At 36.8% G+C, this 21915-nt stretch overlaps 1 protein-coding gene and 1 long non-coding RNA gene across 2 annotated transcripts; one reads left to right on the top strand and one right to left on the bottom strand.

Moving 5' to 3' along the window:
* Positions 1-323: 323 nt before the first annotated feature.
* LOC143571555 (phragmoplastin DRP1A-like) lies at positions 324-12350 on the bottom strand. Its single transcript, XM_077056949.1, has 16 exons — positions 12189-12350; positions 11595-11658; positions 11405-11509; positions 10715-10816; positions 9817-9867; positions 9654-9715; positions 8957-9047; positions 8349-8413; positions 2217-2411; positions 1997-2116; positions 1767-1837; positions 1458-1683; positions 1239-1289; positions 934-1162; positions 713-852; positions 324-628 (listed from the first exon to the last, which is right to left on the bottom strand). The coding sequence occupies exons 1-16, from the start codon at positions 12315-12317 to the stop codon at positions 500-502; spliced, it is 1830 nt and encodes a 609-aa protein (XP_076913064.1). The 5' UTR covers positions 12318-12350; the 3' UTR covers positions 324-499.
* On the top strand, positions 10563-10817 carry LOC143571557 (uncharacterized). The gene is made up of 2 exons (XR_013142115.1): positions 10563-10596; positions 10628-10817. It is a non-coding gene; the product is annotated as an uncharacterized LOC143571557 (long non-coding RNA).
* Positions 12351-21915: the final 9565 nt, after the last annotated feature.

Here is a 21915-nt window from a genome sequence, read left to right as displayed (position 1 = left end):
ATTCAATAGGTAGGATAAATAAGATAAGAAATTAGAGAATTAGAAATGAAATTAAACACATTTGCCAAAATTATTTTGACACGTGACTTATGATGAATGAAATGAGAGATTAGAGAATTAGAAAGGAAATTATAACTCATATGCTAATATGATTTTGCTCCATAACCCATGGACAGATAAGATGAATGAGAAGAGAGATTAGACCAAGAATGAATATGTGATTGTCACATCACCTTTATTATTTTCTTTTATTAGTATAGCTAGATCAGATTAGATATAGCATGGGTATGTATGGCTCCAAAATACAAATAAAACTAACATAAAATCCTGACATAACAAAACATGAATCAAATCATATATATTCCAAGAAAATGAAGTAGAAACCGGGTCACGCGATACTATAAACATTATACAAAAACTGGTTTTGACGCATCTACGTAAACACAAGGCCACACAAACAATGCACCATGGGATGGATAGATGTATATCTGGAGCACGTCTACTTGGCCCACGCAACTGCATCAACCTCCGCTTGGGCAGACTTATACAATTCCAGCCTCTTGGCCAAGTCCAGTCGCCTCTGCATTATCGCCGGATCCTCGTCCAACAATTTAGCCAATTGCTTACCCTGTCACTCAAACACCCAACATCATTAAACACAACATGACCATCAATCATTGTCTCAAGTCGGTAAGACTAAGTCAAAACTCACCTCCTTTGCACCCAACTCAGTGAAAAAGTGGTCAAGCAGGCTACGTTTAGCCTCACGCACTTGACAGTACACAATAGACTTTGGGATGGAGTGTCTTAGAGTCCCGACAACCATGTGGATGTAAGACAGCACGTTTGATCCTGCAGCATTAATTATTATTATTATTGATATTAACATACAAATTTAAGAAAAATACGCATTGCATTAGCGGCATCACTTACCGATTCGGCGAAGATATGAATCATTATATCGATCGAAAATTGAGTGTGTTGGATTCCCTCCCTTTTCAATATCTTGTGGAAGCTTGCGGAAGAAATCAACCGTCAAGTAGCTGCATTCCATATCAACTAACTGGATAGTAGCTCTCTTACTCTCGTTTCTCATCTTATCTAAGGACTCACAAGCTGCATTCATAACTTCCGCTCTCAGGGATGGGTATTGCTTCAACTCCTACATACATATACAACCCCACCTTTGTTAAATTATATTCACAAGAATATATAGTACTATAAAAACAAAGACTAACCGATGTCTCATTAATTGACTTGTGTACCAGATCCTTCAATACACCATGAACCTGAAGCCAGTTAGAAAGAGGATTAAATCAATTGCATTAAGTTATAGCCGACTGAGTTAAAGTCAAGGTCACCTTCCTTAATGATTATATTGAAGTTTCTGACAGAACTTTTGGTGTAAACGATTAGAAAGATGTACAAATAAAATTTGTATAAACATGGATGCTTACCGCATCAACGGATGCCTCAGCAGGACCTTTTATGGTGATTAAGGTTGATTCAATAAGACGACGATATCCTTGTTCAGGGGCTATTAAATGAGGCTGATATCCATCTGCTTCCGTGATCAGTTTTCTCACGTTTTCCATAGACAGCTGTTTGTCAAATTGTAATCGTTTCAAAGCAGCAGGAAGTTGATTATCAAATATGCTGTAAACTTTGTCACCACCTGGCCGTCTGTAAAGAATAAACTAAACAGTGAAGACATACAGATATTAAAATACTTCGAGTAAAAACATGAAGTTCGTTCTGATACATACATGCCATCAAGATGTTCTTTGAATGTTTGGTCAAAAGCTCGACATATTTCCATAATCATATACAGTTTTCCCTGCAATGCAGGAAAAAAACAAGATAAGGATACAATCACAATGCACAAAGAGACAAACTTTTGCTGACAGATTCTGGGATATTTCAGATTCACAGTTAAGCATCAGGTGAGTAATATTTCACACTCATAAATGCAAATTAAGCCAAAAAAAAAACTTACTCCAGCATCAGTGGCAATGGGCTTCCCAAGACGACTCAATTCTGTTTCAAGTTCAATAATTGTATTGTTGATGAGGGATTGAAGGCCTGGAATTCGTGACTTGATGACAGTTTCCAAATGCTGAAACATATAATAACTTAGAACAGATATCTTTGAATAAACATCCAGGGGAAAAAAACACTCCCTTGTGAATCTTGAGTCTAAAGATATGATAGATTACCTTGGAAAGAACTTTCCCTAAATGTTCAGAGCCCATTTTGCTAGCAAGATGCCTGTACTCTGGAGTATTGGCAAAGTACTCCTTCTCCCTCCTCCGAGCAGCAATCATGTCAACACTTTTGTTAATATCAGCTTGAGATCGGTTCACAACACCAATCCAAGGATACTTCAGCTTATAAGACTTCCCTTCCAACATCTGCGTAGTCCATCTTCATTAAGTTAGAAACAAAAATAACATAAAACCAAAAAAAGAAAACATAGCTAACATATCAACTACTTTAGTAGGATTTAAAATAAAATGATGCCTCTAAACATGTCAGAATATTCAAAGCAAAATGCATAGTTAAGGCTAGATTAAGATAGGGTATTCACAATTGGAATGCTTTGTCAAACCAAGGACAGGCAGTTCCCTTTGGAACAGATAGCATATTTACAGCTAGATTAAAAGCAGAATATAGAATGTGATAGAGATTAGGATTGTGTAGTAGTGTTTAGATTGTAAATAAGAAAGAAAACAGGGGAAAAGTGGCAGAATTAGTATTGCAGCAAGCTTAATAAAAGGAAATTACAAGGATAGACCAGGGCTATGCCCTCTCTCCGTACATAAAGTAGGAGCCTCAACAATCTAACAACTCACACACACCCTCACGTTACATCATTACATACTGCTTATACTCTCTCTCCTCTAACAAACTGCTAGCCACTTTTAGAATTGTCACCTTTTCCCCTTCTAGAATAAGTTTGTAACACTTTAGGCTTATTATTTGGAATGGTTAATGAGTCAATCGTATCACTACTTCCCCGTTCCAAAAAAGTCTTGACCTCAAGACTTGTCTCTTGAAACTGACCCGTAATCCATACTGCATCCTCCCAGGTAGCATCAGCCTCAGATTGCCCTTGCCATTGTTCATGTGAATCAGAGCCATTATTAAGTAGCCGAGTTGTCAGAATAGCAACTGGTTTGAGTGTCTCAGCGTCTCCAAGGTCCAGTTCAGGAGGTAAAACAGATTCGTTGGGTACCCGAACTGCTTTCTTTAAGAGGGAAACATGGAATACTGGATGGACTTTTGAAGTGGGAGGCAATTGCAGGCGATAGGCCACCTGACCAAGTTTTTCAACAATGTGGAAAGGCCCAAAAAATTTTGCAGCCAACTTCTGATGGATTCGATTAGCCACTGACATTTGACGATATGGCTTGAGCTTCACATACACCCATTCACCCACTAAAAAATTGAGATCCCATCGTTTCTTATCAGCATGCATTTTCATTGAGGTTTGGGCATTAGACAGATGAATTTTCAACTGTTTTAAAGCTTCATCTCGGTCCTGAAGTTCCCGAGCAACAGATTCCACACGGACTTCGCCTGGCACAAATTGTAGGACTGATGGAGGTCGACGACCATAAACAGCTTCAAAAGGAGTGGTACCCGTTGAGGCGTGAAAGGTGGAATTGTACCAAAATTCTGCCCAAGGAATCCACGAGGCCCACGTTTTTGGTTGATCCACTGCAAAACAACGGAGGTAAGCCTCCAAACAACGGTTAATAACTTCTGTTTGTCCATCAGATTCTGGATGATAAGCTGAACTCATGTGGAGTTTGGTGCCCATAGAACGAAAGATTTCCTGCCAAAACTTACTAAGAAATAAGGGATCTCTATCACTAACAATGGATTTAGGTATCCCATGATGACGAATAATGTCCTTGATAAAAGCATCAGCCACAGTTTTAGCAGTATAAGGGTGCTTTAATAGCAGGAAATGAGCATACTTGGATAATCGATCCACCACCACTAAGATAGCGTTAAACCCTTTGGAAGTGGGTAAGCCCACTATAAAATCCATGTAAAATTTTTCCCAAATAACCTCTGGAATATCCAAGGGCTGAAGTAATCCCGGGAACAACTGAACTTGCTTTACACCGTTGGCATATGTCACATTCCCGCACAAAGCGTTTGATAGTAGCAGCCATCCCTGGCCAATACAAATTAACAGCCAGTCTACGATAAGTTCGGTAAAAACCGGAGTGACCCCTGTGGCAGCAGTGTGGAATTCGTGAAGTAGCTCAAGAATGAACTTAGAATGTCGTGAAATAACTACCCGGTTTTTATAGTGAAGTACCCTTTGGAAGTGGGTAAGCCCACTATAAAATCCATGTAAATTTTTTCCCAAATAACCTCTGGAATATCCAAGGGCTGAAGTAATCCCCCGGGAACAACTGAACTTGCTTTACACCGTTGGCATATGTCACATTACCGCACAAAGCGTTTGATAGTAGCAGTCATCCCTGGCCAATACAAATTAGCAGCCGGTCTACGATAAGTTCGGTAAAAACCGGAGTGACCCCTTGTGGCAGCAGTGTGGAATTCGTGAAGTAGCTCAAGAATGAACTTACAATGTCGTGAAATAACTACCCGGTTTTTATAGTGAAGTACCCCTTGTTTGAGGGTATAACCAGGAAACTTAGTTGGGTTGTCCTGATATTTCTGAATTAAGCTTTGAATTTCAGCATCCAGTTTAGCCTCCTCAAGCAATTGAGCGCCTTGAAACCATAGAGGGGAAGAGCTAGCCAAATTAAATTCCCCTGTATCAGCCCGGCGAGATAAGGCATCAGCAGCTCGGTTTTCACGACCCGGTTTGTATTGGATATCAAAATCGTAACCCAATAGTTTGGCAACCCAGTTCTGTTGATCGAAAATGGAAACACACTGTTGCAACAAAAATTTGAGGCTTTTTTTATATGTGTAAGCTATAAAATGAGTACCCAATAAATAGGTTCGCCAATGTTGCACGGCTAAAACCAACGCCATCATCTCTTGTTCATAAGCGGATTTGGCCAAATTCCGGTCACTTAAAGCTTTGCTAAAATAAGCAATGGGCTTATGATTCTGCATTAAGACAGCCCCAATGCCTCGGCCCGACGCATCACACTCAACCATAAAAGGTTGGTTAAAATCAGGAAGACTTAAAGCAGGGGAAGTGACCAAGGCATGCTTGAGTTGGTCAAATGCCTGTTGTGCCTCTTGTTGCCATAAAAAAGCATCTTTTTAAATTTAAATCAGTGAGGGGTCGTGCTATACTGCCATAATTTTTTAACAAATTTGCGGTAGTAGCCGGTCAGCCCCAAAAACCCCGTAAACCCTTTAAATGTTTAGGAACTGGCCAGCCCAAAACCGCTTCAATTTTCTTTGGATCCATTGATACCCCATGACCATCAATAATGTGCCCCAAATATTCAACAGAAACTTGTCCAAACGAACACTTCTGTTTATTGACCTTAAACTAATGATGCAACAGAATGCTAAAAACCATGTGTAGATCCGCCAAATGTTCCTCCCAAGTAGGGCTGTAAATAAGGATGTCGTCGAAGAAGATATCTATATCTATTTATATTGTTACAAGAAACATTTTATTCAAGGATTAAGTTATTACTCAACAAAGAAGAATTTAAATTATTAAAAGATAAGATGAATTCAGAAGCAATATATATATAGCAGACAGAATTCCAGTGTCTAATGGGGACCCTACAATGGATTTCATTTTATATCTATCTATCCTACAAACATATCAAGAAAAAGAATAATGGATGGGTCCTTGGATTTATTTGTGACTTTGAGGAGCCGTATGAGATGAAAATCTCATGTACGGTTTTGCAATAGGGATGGGAACAGTGATGTTATCATCTACTATGATTATCTAACAGTTCAAGTACAGTTGATATAGTTGAAGCGCAGTCAAAATATGGTTTATGGGGATGGAATTTGTGGCGTCAACCTATAACCACTTTGCGTCGCAACAATGGACGAAAAACATCATTCATTACTGCTTGAAACGTGGAGGGGGCGTTAGTTAAACCAAAAGGCATAACAAGGTATTCGTAATGGCCATCATGTGTGCGAAAAGCTGTTTTCTCAATGCTATCCTCATTCATACGGATTTGATTATAACCCGACTTCAAATCCAGCTTCGAAAAGAAGCAAGCACCATGTAACTCATCCAATAATTCATCCACCACTGGAATCGGATACTTATCAGGAATAGTGGCAGAATTAAGGGCCCGATAGTCAACACACATACGCCAAGAATTATCTTTTTTGCGAAACAAAATTACCGGGCTAGAATAAGCACTCTTACTAGGACGAATCATGCCCAACTCTAGCAGCTCCTGAACTTGGCGTTCAATTTCGGTTTTTTGGATGTGAGGATAGCGATATGGCCGAACACAAATGGGATCAGGAGATTTGAGGATGATGCAATGGTCATGGGAACGAGTAGGTGGTAGGCCAGAAGGAGCTAGGAAAATGAAAGCAAATTCGGTGAGCAGATGAGCAAGGGTGGACTGTTGATCAAGCGAAAGAAAGGACGAAGTGGTAGAAAAAGACATGGTAAGCAATGAAGGATGAGGAGAAAAGGAAGATACCTCATCTGAGGGAAGCCACTGCTGAAGAGCAGCCGGAGAAGATTGACCAAAATGAAGGCCATGTAACCGAACAGATTGTCCCTCGAATTGGAATTGCATCCAAGAATTATGCCAATCATGAGTCACCTCACCCAAAGACTGTAACCAATCCATACCCAATATCATATCAAGGTTGCCAGTATCAAAAACCAGCGCATCAAGCACAAACGTGCAAGGACCAATGTGTACTGGCAGTCGTTGACACTGCTCAGTGACAAACAAACACCTGGTGACCATCCCCTAATTTGATTCGAATACCTGAAAAGGTGGTGAAAGAAAGACCCAACGCCAGTACCACACGACGAGAGACAAAATTGTGAGTGGCACAGCTGTCCACCAACATACATACTAATCGGAATACCTTGTAAAGCTCCTTCTAATCGTAAAGTTTTAGTTCCACCCATGACGGTCAAGAGACCATCAGACTCGAGGGCGTTGCATATGCCTGTTGGAGAGTCCTCAGGCGAGGTAGCAACATGTGAAACCGGAGTGTCCATTAAAAAACCTTCTAAAGAATCATACTCATCATCCCCTAATAGAACCCTAAGTTTTCCCTCAGGGCATTTGTGAGCTGGCCCATATTGTTGACCACAACGAAAACACAAACCCTTCTTCCTACGGTCTTCCCACTCAGTACGAGAGAAAGATCGAACCCCCCTATCACGATGAAATACCTGCCCAGAATCAGAAAAAGTGGGAAGAGATGATTTGGAAAAGGGCGTCGGACGGAATGAATCAGAACGAAGTGAAGAAACCCTATCTATGGATCTGGGTGAAACTAAATATTTGGGCTCATGACGGCCCAAATTGTTAAGCCCATTAGAGGACCCAACAGAATGAGATCCAGAGGGATTGAGGTAACGAAACGTGAGAGAGATCCATTGTCGGAATTAGGTCGGAGCGTTGCATCCACCTCCTTCGACAAATACATCGCATCCAAACGGGTTTGTGGGCGATGCAATCGAACCCATTTTTTTACATCATTCTTTAATCCAGCAACGAAATATCCCAAAGCTTGAGATTCCGGTAAACGAGGAACCAAGGACAACAAATACTCAAAATCATCAATATAATCGTGAATGGAATCAGATTGTAGAATAGTAGCCAACTGCTCATAGGGATTGTGAATCTCTAAACCACTGAAACGTTGGAGTAATTCAGCTTGGAAATCAACCCACGGAAGTAATAATTCTGAACCAATGTTGAGCTACCCCAACCATACTCAATTGAGCTAATCGAAGACGTAAATCATCTGGAGTACTATTGATATCGAAATAAAGATCAGCCTTCTGGATCCACCCTTGTGGATCGAAACCCTAAAACTCAGGGAGTTTGACCTTCTTCACCGCCCATGGTACGTTGGTAGAAGAATCCGACGGACCAGATCTGGGACCAGAGGCGGAGAAAACCTCGCCGGAAAACCCCGAACCCGGAGAACCATCGACACTTCTCTTATCCTGATGTTTCATCCAAGCTATAACCACTTTCCTAAACTCAGCGGATTCCGCTCAATCATCTTCTAACGTCTTCAAAGTGGTTTTGATTTCAGCAACATCACTTTGAAGTTGTTTGATCTGACCCTCTTGAGCATCAAAACGAGCATTTCTGCTGAATCATCATTTAAATGATACACATGAAAGAAGCACAATTATGACAAAACAAAACTCAGGAGCTTACATCAACTGCATCAGTCCCCTTGTCCATAAGATCAATCTTCGTCAAAACGCCAAAAGTCCTCTCCCCTGTAAATTCACATTTTACCAAGTAAATTTAAAAGTAATAAATATCAATCATGGAGCTGATATGCATAGCAATGTTAAAACCCCAATTTAACTTGAATGTTTGGTAAACTGAACCATGCAAATATCAATATACAGAATTTCACATCTATCACCCTCATGATATGATCATATGTGATCAAGAACAGAATTTCATTTGCATGTCTACATCCTTGTAAACTATTGTTGTGAATCAATGGCAAAATCAAATTTTGAGGCACTAGACTTTTAAAACAGAACACAGAGCCACAAGAGTTCCTACATCTTACTGCCTCCCAATGCTATGTGCATCTCTTGATATTAGTTTTTTCTAGTTTTCTTGCTTTAAAAAATAACCACATCACATAAGAAAATGTGTGCATCTTGAGAACCAATTTTTTGAATATCATCATATTATGTTAAAGCCTCTGATTACTCAAACGAATAAGTTCACCGAAGAAAAAAGACAAAATAGAAAATCTGAACTACCACTTGAAGGTTATATCATGAGAATATTCATTTACAAACCTTGTGGGTCTACTTCACGAGCAATTTTTATAGCATCTGACGTAGCCAGATCTTGATTGGCAGGAGAAACTGCCAGAATAATGCAGTTAGGCTGCAAAGCAAGCAGATAAATAACATTAAATATGTTTGAACAAGACACTTTACTATTTCAAATAAATGATCAGTGCAATGAGAGAAGTTGCTTGTTCTATGTTGCAGAGCAGCCAAATGATGTTATTTAATATATTTGCATCATAGTTGTCAATAGCAACAATAGTTCTGTATTTTTTTTCTTTTTCTTTCCTTGCCTTTTTCAGCTATTTTGGTGGTGTGAATGTATAGTTATTGATTATAATTGCTACAATAGTTGACTACTTGAATGTAAAATATGTCTTAGACTTCTAATACTTTATTGCTAAACATGAAATAGCGAGTGTTATTTCATCGCTATCGCTACGTAGCATATAAGTAGCTTGCCTCTATTGACTGCTATATGCTATTGAGAACTATGGATTGCATACAATAAAACAAGAGCTAAAAGGTCAATAATCTTTATCAGGAAACAAAAGAGAAGTGGTATTGCACATGCCAGGAATGCCTGACAAGGTCTCCAACAAACCAAACAAAATTGTTTTAACATGTCCCCAACAAGAATGAGCCGGAAATGTGGGGAAAGATATCTTTGTAAATGCAGATAGCAAATATAAATACAATTTACCTTCTCAATGTAGGACCGCACCATGTTTTCAATGTCCTGCACAATGCTCTCTGATTGACCCTCTACAAAGATCATATAAGAGTAAAATGAGGAAACCACAACTTACCTAAAATTGCAAACCAGCAACAGAAAGAAAAAAAAGAAGTCATGATGCTAAACTCACCTACAGCTACTTTTGTCAGACCAGGAAGATCGATCAGAGTCAAATTCACAACTGCAAAATCATACATAATACATTAACAAGTAGTTGTAGTAGCCAAAACAAGAAAGTAGCATATACAACGAATGCAAATAAAGTAAAGGCAACTAAACATTGCACCCTTTTTGATTTATATAACTATGGGTCAGATTATTTTAGAAGCCCTATTTTGGTTTAATTGGTATGGGTTGATTTAGTTCCTAAATTTAGGTTAGATCAGAGATTAAGTCTGTTTGTGATATCAAGGGCATGTACCCTCAGCGCGTTTTTTAGTTTGCACGAAATCATACTCCTACCAGATCCATGGATGTCATATGAAAAAATCCAACTCGAAGACCAAATATTACTATATAGCAAACATTTCTAGCAACCTTATCATAAGCTCAATTAATTCAAACTAGCATACGTAGCTCTACAACCACTCCAATGCCAGGTGTATGTTGTATTAATGTTTAGGACCCATGTTCTTATCCTAAACAATACTGCTTATTGTCCAAAATATGCTATAAACACCCCAAGATCCCTACACTCTATTTGAAACTAGCATACTTCTTAAAAACTTGCACACATCCATCTTTTTAAAGGACCCCTCAACCTTTTAATGCCATCAAAAGAGTTATCAAGTTCAATGTTCATGTCATTATTCTATTTTAATTCTTCAGCACAGCGATCCCATAATATTACAAACCAAATATAAGAACAAGTCAACAGTCATAGCTTCTAAGTCAAAAGAGGTATATAGTTGTTGCTAATATTATTAGTCCTGGTATAACAGATGGTAACTGATAAGTTAAGAAGGTCAACATTACATAAACAAACAAAGTAACAAACACAATGAAATGTAACTAGCAAGCTATCTCACCATAGGGAGAATAGATGCTGAGATAAATTGGGACTGATGAAATCTGTTTGGTTCGGCCTGTCTCACGATCAGTCTCATCAGCAATCTCTTTCCTGACAGCAGCTGCACAAAAAAACCAATTAGTCTGTCATAAACATAAACAGCCACCATAATCAGTCAATGTTTTTTTCTTAATAAAATGAAAAAAAAAAAGTCTACAAACATGCAGTATTGAAAAAATCGCATCTAGTCACAGTTTAATCGGCGATTAATCGCTAATCAGTATGCTACCGCTACTATTTCACTTAAACGAACCAACAAATCGGTAGTTGGTCAAAGCCAGGCCAAATTGACACATACTTTCAAAATCGGTAATATATCAGTCAACAGCGATCAAATTTCGGTCAAAATCTTTGAAGTTAGAAAATATGCTTATTACTCCAATCTGATTTTTAAAAATTATATATAAAACTTCGAAAAACATTGGACACACACTCTCTCACACACACACACGTATATATACACAGAATTTGATAAAATACATATATAATTCTAATTAAATTAATCCCTAATTCCCTACTAACCGCTAGTCGGTACCCCACCTCCCGATTAGCGCCTAGCGGGTTCTAAAAACATTGCAAATAAGGAAGCTACAGCTATTAAAAACTTGTATTTTATGATAAGATTGGAGATAACCAAACAGAGACATACCAAAATCAGTAAACCTCTTTTTTGGTAGGTGAGCAAATTCAGCATATTCTCTTCCCTCGTCAATTCTATGAAGCTGTAGAACAAGAGGACGCCGTGTAACAATCCCTGCATACATACGTTTATTTCGTTAGCCCGTTGATAGCAGCTATAAGAGAATGCCAAAGAGAAGATAACTGTGCATTTTGATTACCAGATCCACGAGGCAAAAAATCCTTCCCAACAACGCTCTCCAGCACAGATGACTTTCCAGAGCTCTAAAATGCCATAAATCCATTGCAACAGACATATGTATTCAAAACAAGATTGGTTGGTATATGTTACATAACTTATATAAAAATAATATACTAACTATTTCCTAGATCTATAATCCCTAGGACAGCATATTAGGTCACGAAAACCTGTACAAATCAACAAGGTTTTCATCACAGTTTACGGGTTATATTATCAAATAAAACAGCAGCAGCGATACGTGAAGTTGAGATTCAAACTAGAACCTAATAATTCTGAAACCTAACGAGTATATGTATATGTATATGTATATGTATATGTATATGCAAACAAACAACGGATAGATCTGAAGTTTAAAGGAGCGATATGATATTAAATCAACTGTTGAATGGTTCACTAACCGTTGTGTTGGTCTACAGACCTAGGGATATATATATATAAATAGAAATAGATAATAAGCTATTGTAGCGGATCGTACAGATCTAACACAGTGAAGTTGAGATATAAACTAAAAACCTAAATAATAATAATTGGTCAGATGAGATCTGGAGTTTACCTGACCGCCTACGACGGCGATTGTAGGGAGTGCGTCCCAGAGAGTAGGAAGAGAGGATCCTTCGCCGAAATCACCGAGTGCGGTACACGCTCTCTGCAGTTTGTTCACCAGATTTATCAGATTCTCCATTATTATTATTATTTCTTCTTAGATCGGTGATTGTTACGCCAGGCAGGCAGTCAAAAGATGCAGCAACGGCAGAAAATGGAAAGTGTGTGGTTTGTAATGACTCACGACTCCAAACTCTGTCTTTAAGCAACCAACGCGTATCGATAGATAGATGGATTTTCAAATTTTAAAATTTACAACAAAGACTTTACTTTAAACGAACGAGGTACTAAATCTAGGTTCGAATTTGATTTTGGAGTTTAACGAGCCGAGCTTGGGTTACTTTCGCTCACTTACAGCTCAATTCTTAGGTTGTTTCAAATCAAGTTTTTTTTTAACTAGTTTTTATTCGAGCTTTTATTAAACAAACCACAAACCCGAGCTTTTTAAACAGCCCTACTGGGGTGTCCGCGCGATACAACAGAAAATAACCAATAGTAACTCTAACCAGTGACGGATCTAGACCAAAATGTCAGGGGTAACGTTATTTTTTTTTACCATGTTTTCATATAATGTAAACTAAACAAAAATAGAAACACAATCCCTCTTCGATTTTTGAAAGCTTGAAATCGAACCGTTATATCATCTTCTTTTACTTTATTAAGCATTTCTCTTTCGACCATCGACCACACAAATTAAAGCATTGTTCAAATACTTATCACTCATCGATTGGGCAAATCCGTCTTGAGAAGCCTCATATACGCATCAAACCATTTTACATTAAAGTGTCTCCGGCCACTAGAATAATTTGTCCGTTTAAAGTCATGACCTCGTTGTTGAAAAACCCTTTTAACAAGATGCGTTCTTCTTATGTCATCTATTTGATTAGGATGATAACTAGCAATATGTGGTCTTTAATAGGGATACGAAGGAAGATCACTTAAATCGATTGTTGAATAGATTGAATGACTTGAAGCAGGGATATTTGGACCAATATTAGCATTTTCTTTCATATCATTATTTGAACTTGGACCAATATCTTCATTTTCTTACATATTATCAACAATATTTGAACTTGGTGTCGTTTAAAAAGATTGCCAATAAGACTTTGTTAATCATCATCCAAATTCCCTAAACAAAATATAAACCATAAACTCATAACTAATTCCAGTTTACACATAAACCCTAAATTCCTAATCAATTTCAAAATAGACATAAACCCTAAATTATTATCATTTCCAATTTCTTACTTATATTATCCAAAAAGCCAATAAACCATAGCCAATCACTCAATTGTCGACAAACAATTTCAAATTAACAATTTATATGAACAATTATGATTTTAGTTAAAAGTAGAATATCTAAATTAAGCAAGTACAAAGTCGACTCGTGGCGGTGAGTGGTTATTGGATTTCTGGTAATCGAAGGAGGAGGAGGAGCGCGGACCTGGCGGAGTAGAGCAGGTGGTGACCGGTGGAGTACCAGAGTGGTGTCGTGGTTTATTTGTTTAACAATAACGAATTTTTTTAAAATGGTTAATGGATTTAATTTGTTTGGGCTTTACACTTTGTTTGGGCTTTAGTTGGGTTGAACTTTTAAATTGGTTTGACTTAAAACATACAGGGGTAACGTTATTATTTTTCAGGGGTAGTAAAACACGAAAACCGACCGAAATTTATTTGTTTTACACTACCGACGAAAAGTTGAGGGGTAGCAGATGCTGTCACGCCCCAACCTACGGCGGAAATGTCGGGGCGTGAGCTGATTGCTCACAACTCTCAAGGTACTATCATGAAATTATAAAGCGACAATATCTAATTAATCTATTTATTATCAAACAACATTTAAATAAAACAAAAATAAAGAAAATTTCAAATACAAAACCAACTATTATTGTATATGTTTATTATCTTAAAGTCATCTCTACATGAGCTTCAATTCGACAAGCAATCCAATCTATAACATGCAAATGCGTACAAAATATATATATGTCAACAACACATGTTGAGTGAGCAGATCACCAGTTTTAACACAAACAAAAATGATAATATATAATGATATAAATGAATGAATAAAAATAGACAAAATTGTTATATGTGAGTATAAACAATGAAACTGTTAAGCAAGTAATGAGTGTCGGTGAAACCATTGCCAATGAAGGCTCCAGCCACTACGACGGTCATTAGGGGTGTTCTTCGGGTTCGTTTTTCGGGTTTCGGGTTTTTCGGGTCGGGTTATTCGGGTTTTCAAGGTTTTAAATCTTAACCCGAAACCCAACCCAAATCTCTCGTGGGTTTTTCGGGTTCGGGTAATTCGGGTTCGGGTTTTTTTCGGGTTGAGTTAATCGGGTTTCGAGTATCCTAGAAAAAAAAGCAAACAAATAAAAAAACATCAATGCTTAAAGTAATACAACAAATTCTTTTTTGCTCGTAACGCAAATAATCTAATAATAAACCAACATAATTTGATAAAACAATTCAAAAGAAGAATAAAACTAAGCAACTAGAACCATAATATTCCTCAATCGAACGTAATTTGGTTGTTCGATTATGGTTGCTATTAGTAAAAACGGAAAACATAAATTAAAAATAAATAATCAATCCATAATAGTGTGGCATTCGTCAATTTCGGTTTAGTCTCTGTACTCGTTTATTTACCCGTTTGTAATCGGATCTTTCTATTTAATAAAAAGCGTTGAATTATTAACTATGTTTTCGGTTTTATCTTTATCGTAATTACACGTGGCTCGTAACCATTCATTTAATGTAAAATATATGTATTTTTACAACAATTGATCACCAAACCAATTTCGATGGACCATGTTGCAAATAACAAATTTTTTTTCCTTTTCTTTTCCCCTCTCCCCGTCGCCAACATCCCCCCCCTTCCATATTTTTTTGATCAATTAAACCCATTAATCGCGGAATTAGATCAATTAGTTGGAGCCTTAACATACACGCTTCATCTCGTTATGGTATAACGCGTAAATGATAGCTAATTTATATCAAATCGTATCAATTTACTTAACTCTAGCCGCGGACTGAACTTGACCTCGTTAGCCTATAAATACATGTCCAAAACTCAATTAAATGGCTTCACACCATTATCTCACCTTCACGAAGCAAACCCCTAAGTCAATTGCATCTAAGAAGCCGTTCTGAGTCTCGTTTGACATCGCGTTTTGGCCGAAACCCTAGCTTTTGGTTCTCCTTCAATCCTCCATCATATTAGGTAATTAATATATGGGTTAGGTTCGGATTTGGGCGTTTGATAAAACCCCTCTGTCAATTTTAATCGATAGAGGGTATATAATCTTCAAATTAGGGTTCTTATGGTTTAGGGTTTATAATAGAATTGCGGGAAATCAGAACAACAGTATACGTATTTTCTTTTCTGTGTTCTAAGTATGTGAGACACTAGCACAGGTGGCCCGTGCATATTTGTTAAACACCTTGAACCGGCCTGGGGTGCAGGTTCGATTCCCCCAGGCTCGGTTTTTGTTGATATTTTTAATATTAATTGTTTTTAAACCTTTTTAATTATTAAATACTTTACAATATTAACGTTTAAAATAAATATTGTTTACACTCGTTTAACTAAACCGAACCCCATTGAACCTTTAAAAATAGAGTTTATTTAACGTTTTCGTATATATATATATATGTATATATAATTCGGAATATATATTTTAAATGGTTAAACTTATATTTTTCATTTAATATTCCAACACGATTTATAAGAATAACTAAACTAATAAAAGTTTTAATTACACTTTTAAAAACCCGTTTTAAATATACGTAACAAATTAACGATTCCCAAATCTATTATAAACCTATTTTTGTTTTGTATTCATTCTTTTCACTTTAGATATTTATGTTGTTTATATTATATAACTAGGACAAAATATCGGGACTTCTCGTGTAACCACCTAGTTGCTTTATTCGTTACCATCTCCTCGTTACCGTATTCCCTATTCCAAGTGACTTCTTCATAACCTCATTTTAACGCTTTTAATATTTTTTTGGGTTGTAGCATGTCACAAGTTTTATCTCGTTAGTTATGTGTTTATTTACAAATCGATTCACAATTAGCATACATGTTAATATTATTCTTGCATATTGTTTATGATTATACGTGAACTTGCTTGCAACGTGTTTACATTTCTTATGGTGTATGTTACACAAACGAATACACATAGTGGGAGGGTTCTACGGGACGTACCTACGTTGTCTAACATTACGACTTCGGTTGTTCGTAAGGTAGTTCTCATTTCCCCTATTACTACGGCCTCGGCTAAAGGAACGAGATGACGACATTAATTGATTTCATTTACTTTACGCTTGAATATTTATTACATTACGAACGTTGAATCGTGCCTTTTATATATGTATACTCAAAAACTTATGAAAACTCACCAACATAATTGTTGACAAAATATATTATTTTCAACGTGCTACAGGTTGAATCGATGGCATGTTAAGGATGAAGATCATTAGTATACCTTAGGATATTTGAATAAAGAACTTATTATTGTTTTGATGAAGTGTTTTTTTATAATTATGAATAAATGTGTACTTGTTACGTTACGAAATTAAATTATATAATTATTGCCGTTTTAAATAGTTGGTTCTACGTGACGGGTATGTAGTAACTGGAAGGGTGACACACTTGTTTTTCGAACCCTTGACACCAAGGGTTTTAAACCTAAGGATAAGCAATGCGTATAAATCCCAATCAGACGCGGGACCCGGTTGCTTACCTGGAGGGTTCGAAAAGGGTGCTGAAACTTATTAGGCCAAATCATATCATGAAAACGTCATACGAACCATTACTTTAAGTTGTCGAACGTGGCCATTTTCCTTTGTGAATAGAGAATGGTTGCACTCCTGCTCTTAAATCTCATACAAGTCATGGTGGTAAATAAATATCCTAATTTCAATACAATTTTCATGTGATTTTAGTATTATCATTATTTTTTTGTTCAAAAGGTTTAAGTATTCCACTTCTCGAAATCTTCACTCGATAACTCACGCGCGTAGTACTCTCTATTTTCAGCATGTCTGCTCGTTTCCCTCGTCGTCCTGCAAGAAACTCCAGCCGCAAGATGACAGCCCAGATCACTAAGCAACTGACTGCTGTGCTCCCGAATATGGTGGCTCAACTGCACCAAACCATTGCTTCCAATTCGAACTCAGCCACTTCGGTTCGAACTCCAACTCTTGTCGTTACAAGACCTTCACCGATAAGAATCCTCTTAAGTTTGATGGCTCTGAAGGTGCCACTACCCTACTGGAATGGTACCAAAGTATGGAGAGTACTTTCCTCCATATCGAATGTCCTGAGGAAAAGAAGACACACTTTGTTTCAAGTGTCTTCAAGAAAAGAGCCTTAACTTGGTGGGTGCAAGAAAAATCCACTCGTGGTGCTAATGTAGCCATGGCCTTGCCATGGGAGGAACTTAAGGAAATCATGACCGAAGAGTTCTGTCCACCCAACGAACTCATGAACCTTGAGGTGAAATTTTGGAATCTTAAGCAAGAGGGTGGTGTAACATTCGCTACTTTTCAAACCTGAAAATCCGACCCGTTCTAAATTTCGATTTTTATTTATAGATATATGTATTTACATAAATATAGATTTCAGTTTTCGTCTTATGAAGTCTCGATGTATTTGTATACTTTTTTTTATTATCTATACAATATTCTCGATAATTCAAGTTAAAATTCAATCGTTTGCTATTTGTTTCTTTTAATTTATATGACTCCGATATTTAAAGTTTTACTTAAACGAGTCCCGAACTATTCAGGCATAATACGAAAAATACTTAAGCTTATAAACTTCTTTGTCATTGCTATAACATTCTAAAATTAAAGGTTCAAATGGTAACAATAGTTTAGTTATGACTTAAAATAAATATCAAACTCCAGGGGCTGAATGTGTAAATAATTCAAAATATAATATAATAATAAAAATTATAAAGAAACCCAGCCCTTTTCCTTCTTTCCCACGTTTTTCCGGCAGGGGCACCGCCGGCGGCGACCTTATTTTTCCAGCGACCTTCTTGAAGCCATGTTTGACCTTCGTTTTGATCCGTTAATCATCCTAAACTATTTCTCCACTAATTATAAGCAATAAAACGCGATCAATTTCACCATTAACAACTTGTTTAATACCCATTAATCACCGGAACTGTCGGATTATAATAAAGCTCTAATAACTAGTAATTAACATCAAACGACCCAATTGACACTATAAATAGAACCTACTCGTTCATCTATACTCGCTCACACCTTCATCTTCATCTAATATACTCGCTGTAACCTATAATTGGTTCGTTTTATTCCGATTCCGGCCAACCATGGTTCTCCGTCAATTCGTTACATACAAGGTAATTTTTATATCAATTGTTATAGTTTTTAGCCGATTAACAAAACCCCTAACCAATATTGAACAAACAAAGAGTGGATTTGGAGAATTGAAAAGCTAGGGTTTTGAGAAAGATGATGAATATGAACTGTTATATTTAAATTATTTTTCTGGTTGTTTTATCAAAAGAAAAGCTGGTCTAGTGGTTGAGTTATCTTTGTTTGGCCACAAGGACCCGGGTTCGAACCCGGGTTAGCCCCTTCTTATTTTTCTCTCTCTTTGTTTTTATTTCCTTTTTAAATCATTTTTCCTTTATTAAATAACCAAACTAAAAATTATATAAATCAAATTATTTTTAAGATCAATAAAAATTGTTATAAGTTATTGTTAGCTTTCCACCTAAAAACCAATTTTTCAAACTCCTCAAGACTCGTTTAAAAAAACATATATATATTGTGTTTTGCTCGTTAAACTTTATAACCCGTTAACACTTCGTTTTCAAAATAAAATATATCGCTAACACCAATATTTCCATAACCCTTATAATATTCAAACATGATATTAATCTCATAATTTAAACTAATATTAAATTCATAATTACTAACAATTCGTTAAAGCTTAACAATAATACTATATTATTATTAAAACTCCATAGATTGATAAATATACATTAAACACTTATAATCCCCGACAACCCAATTTATTTACTTTTATAAACTGTTAGTTAATATTTTATTTTGTATATTCAATTCTAGTACGTGAAGTTCAGTTGCTGGTGCACAATCCCAACTGGAAAGGACCTTACTTGCGCTTATCTGAGTACGCTGGTGCACAATCCCAGTTGGAAAGGACATTACTTGCTCATTTACACTTGTTCATGGAATTGTAGATTTTTATGTACTTATATCAAAACTTGTGTGAACTCACCAACTATTCATTTAGTTGACTTTATTTTATATATATGTTACAGGTACAATTATTAGAGGATGAAACGGAGAAGAAACTAGAACTTAGGTTATATTAATAACTGGACACTGATATACGTCTATTTATACATCTTGGATCCCTTGTAAAGTTATGTTTATTTAATATTTTGAGTTCGTTTTAGTTCGTGTTTTGGTTTATCTTTTATTAATTTAGGTTTTGAGTCAAGTATTTCATATATTTACATGTTTTATATCGTTTGGTGTCTTGAATGTTAAGCCTTAATTCTTTCTATCTTTTCATGCAAAGTTTGAGTTCGTGTTGTTCGTTAATGACTACATGATTATTCCACTTAGCGTTTCGATTTGTTTTCATGTAGATGGTGGTTTGAAAGTCCAGGAAAAGATGATCTAGATGGTTCTTAACGTTACTTTATGTTCAAGAAAGAGATCTAAGATGATTTTATAACAAATAACAAGCAAAAATTCGTAGGCTACTCATATGGCGCCGCGCCCCGCGAAGGCAAAGGGCTAAGGCGGTGCGGGGCGCCTAGGCCTTCTGGTCAGCAAAAAAATCAAGCCGCGCCGCGCTAAGGCAAAAGGCAATATGCCTTCGCGCGGCGCCTAGGGCTCCCTGGTCAGCCATCTTTGCAAGTCCAAGCCCGTTACTCGCTTATATAAACATCTCTTGCAAACCTAGCCGAGCTAGACACGATTGCAGCCGATTTACCAAGGGTTTGTGAAGGTTTTGAAGCTAGGAATCAAGGAGCATCATAGAGCTTTCATACAAGTGTTCAAGGGTCGATTAAGAAGGGTTATTTCGTTCTTTTTCATCATCCTTGTTCATTATCTTTCATGATGTTTCTCTTTGGTCTTTGGTTTAGTTATTTATCTTTGTTTATGACTATGCTAGGCTAGACTTCATGTCTACCTAGGTTTGATGAACATGTTTTCGACTTGATTCTTGCTTTGGATAATGTTTTGGTTATGGTTTCGTTTTATTAATAGTAGAAGACTTGGTTTTGCTTTCATGGTGCGTATAAGTGTTTATTATCTTGGTTGATTATTAACTATTGCTTCACATGGATTTTGTTTTCTATTGATTGTGTTCTTTAGATCTTAGGGTTCATGTTTAATCTTTACTTGGTGTTTTGATTATTATGGTTGAATAGGCCTATTAGATCATAGAAGCTTGTTGATAGTTGGTTAGGCTTTTAAATGTTTGCTAAATTCCAATAGCTGTAAGGTGAGGAGTTATTCATGTGTCTTGGTCAATTGCATGCTAGGATAGATAGTGACAATATTCTTGCTTATTGTGTTGATCCATGTTCATGATTTCATGTTAGCTTATCAAGTTATCTAGGGTTTAGTGTTTCGTAAGATTGCTTGCCTAGGATACTATTAATTAACCCTAATTGATGACTTTGCGGAAATCAATAATACTGATTTGCTTAATAATCTAATAATTGTTCTTTGGGATTTCGCTTGATTTAGTCAAGGGTCCTTAGGGTTTTGTTAGATGAATACGTTTAGAAATCAGTTTCCATACTCATGTTATTTGTCCATTGCTTGATGATTGTTGATACATGGGATTCTTACCTAGGTAGATTCCTTCTCTGATTACTTTCGATCTCGTGATAATTGCTTGTTTCTCGTTTGCTTGTTTATTTGCTTTTTTAGTTAAATCTTAGTTTAAAAACCCCCTTTAAACATTAATAATAAAGAGTCGTGTCGTAAGTCGAGTCTAATTAGTTAATTAACATAATTTATAGAGTCATGCGGGTTCGATATTCCAGACTTACTTAGCTTTAGTACAATTGACCGGTTCACTTGCCGGTGTTTTGTGTAGTTGAGTCTTAAGTCTTGTTTTTATTACTTGTTTAGTTTAGTTAATATTTTATTGACTGTTTCTAGCATATCAAGTTTTTGGCGCCGCTGCCAGGGATTCTTGGCAATTGCGTTATTTGCGTTAATTGGACTTATTTGCTACATTCGTGCTATTTGTTTATTTTTGTTTGAGTCGTAGGAGTCTAATTTAAGTTTTAGTTTATTTTTATTTTTAAGTTTTCGAGTCTACTCACTTGGTCTTTTGCGTTTTCAGGTTTATGCCACATCTTCGTTCGCAAGGACCACTGTCAGAAGCTAGTTTGTCACAAAAATCATCTCCACCCAGTTCACCGCCAGAAAGTTCGAGAAATCAAGATCAAATGGCCGACGACAGAACAATTGTTGCTCAAGCCTTCGATGGCTTAACCGGAAACCAGTCATGCATCGTCATTCCTGCAATCAACAATCCCAACTCGTGGCAAATTCCGTCATACGTCATGAAAAACATCGTTCAAACTAATCAGTTCACGAGGCGTGATGACGAGGATGCACCGGCTCATATT

Source organism: Bidens hawaiensis, unplaced genomic scaffold, assembly GCF_021521415.1.
Source record: "Bidens hawaiensis isolate Kalapana, Puna unplaced genomic scaffold, B.hawaiensis_p1.1 tig00025392_1, whole genome shotgun sequence".
NCBI classification, from domain to species: domain Eukaryota; kingdom Viridiplantae; phylum Streptophyta; class Magnoliopsida; order Asterales; family Asteraceae; genus Bidens; species Bidens hawaiensis.
The sequence above is the reverse complement of the archived record's forward strand: the minus strand, read 5'-3'. Positions and strand labels throughout refer to the sequence as shown.

Excerpts from the sequence above, each read along its gene's own strand:
- LOC143571555 (XM_077056949.1), bottom strand. The coding sequence starts at position 12,317 with ATGGAGAATCTGATAAATCTGGTGAACAAACTGCAGAGAGCGTGTACC. Across the intron at positions 853-933 it reads TTCATATCTTCGCCGAATCG|GATCAAACGTGCTGTCTTAC; the intron begins GTAAGTGATGCC and ends TTAATGCTGCAG. Across the intron at positions 629-712 it reads CTGAGTTGGGTGCAAAGGAG|GGTAAGCAATTGGCTAAATT; the intron begins GTGAGTTTTGAC and ends TTTGAGTGACAG.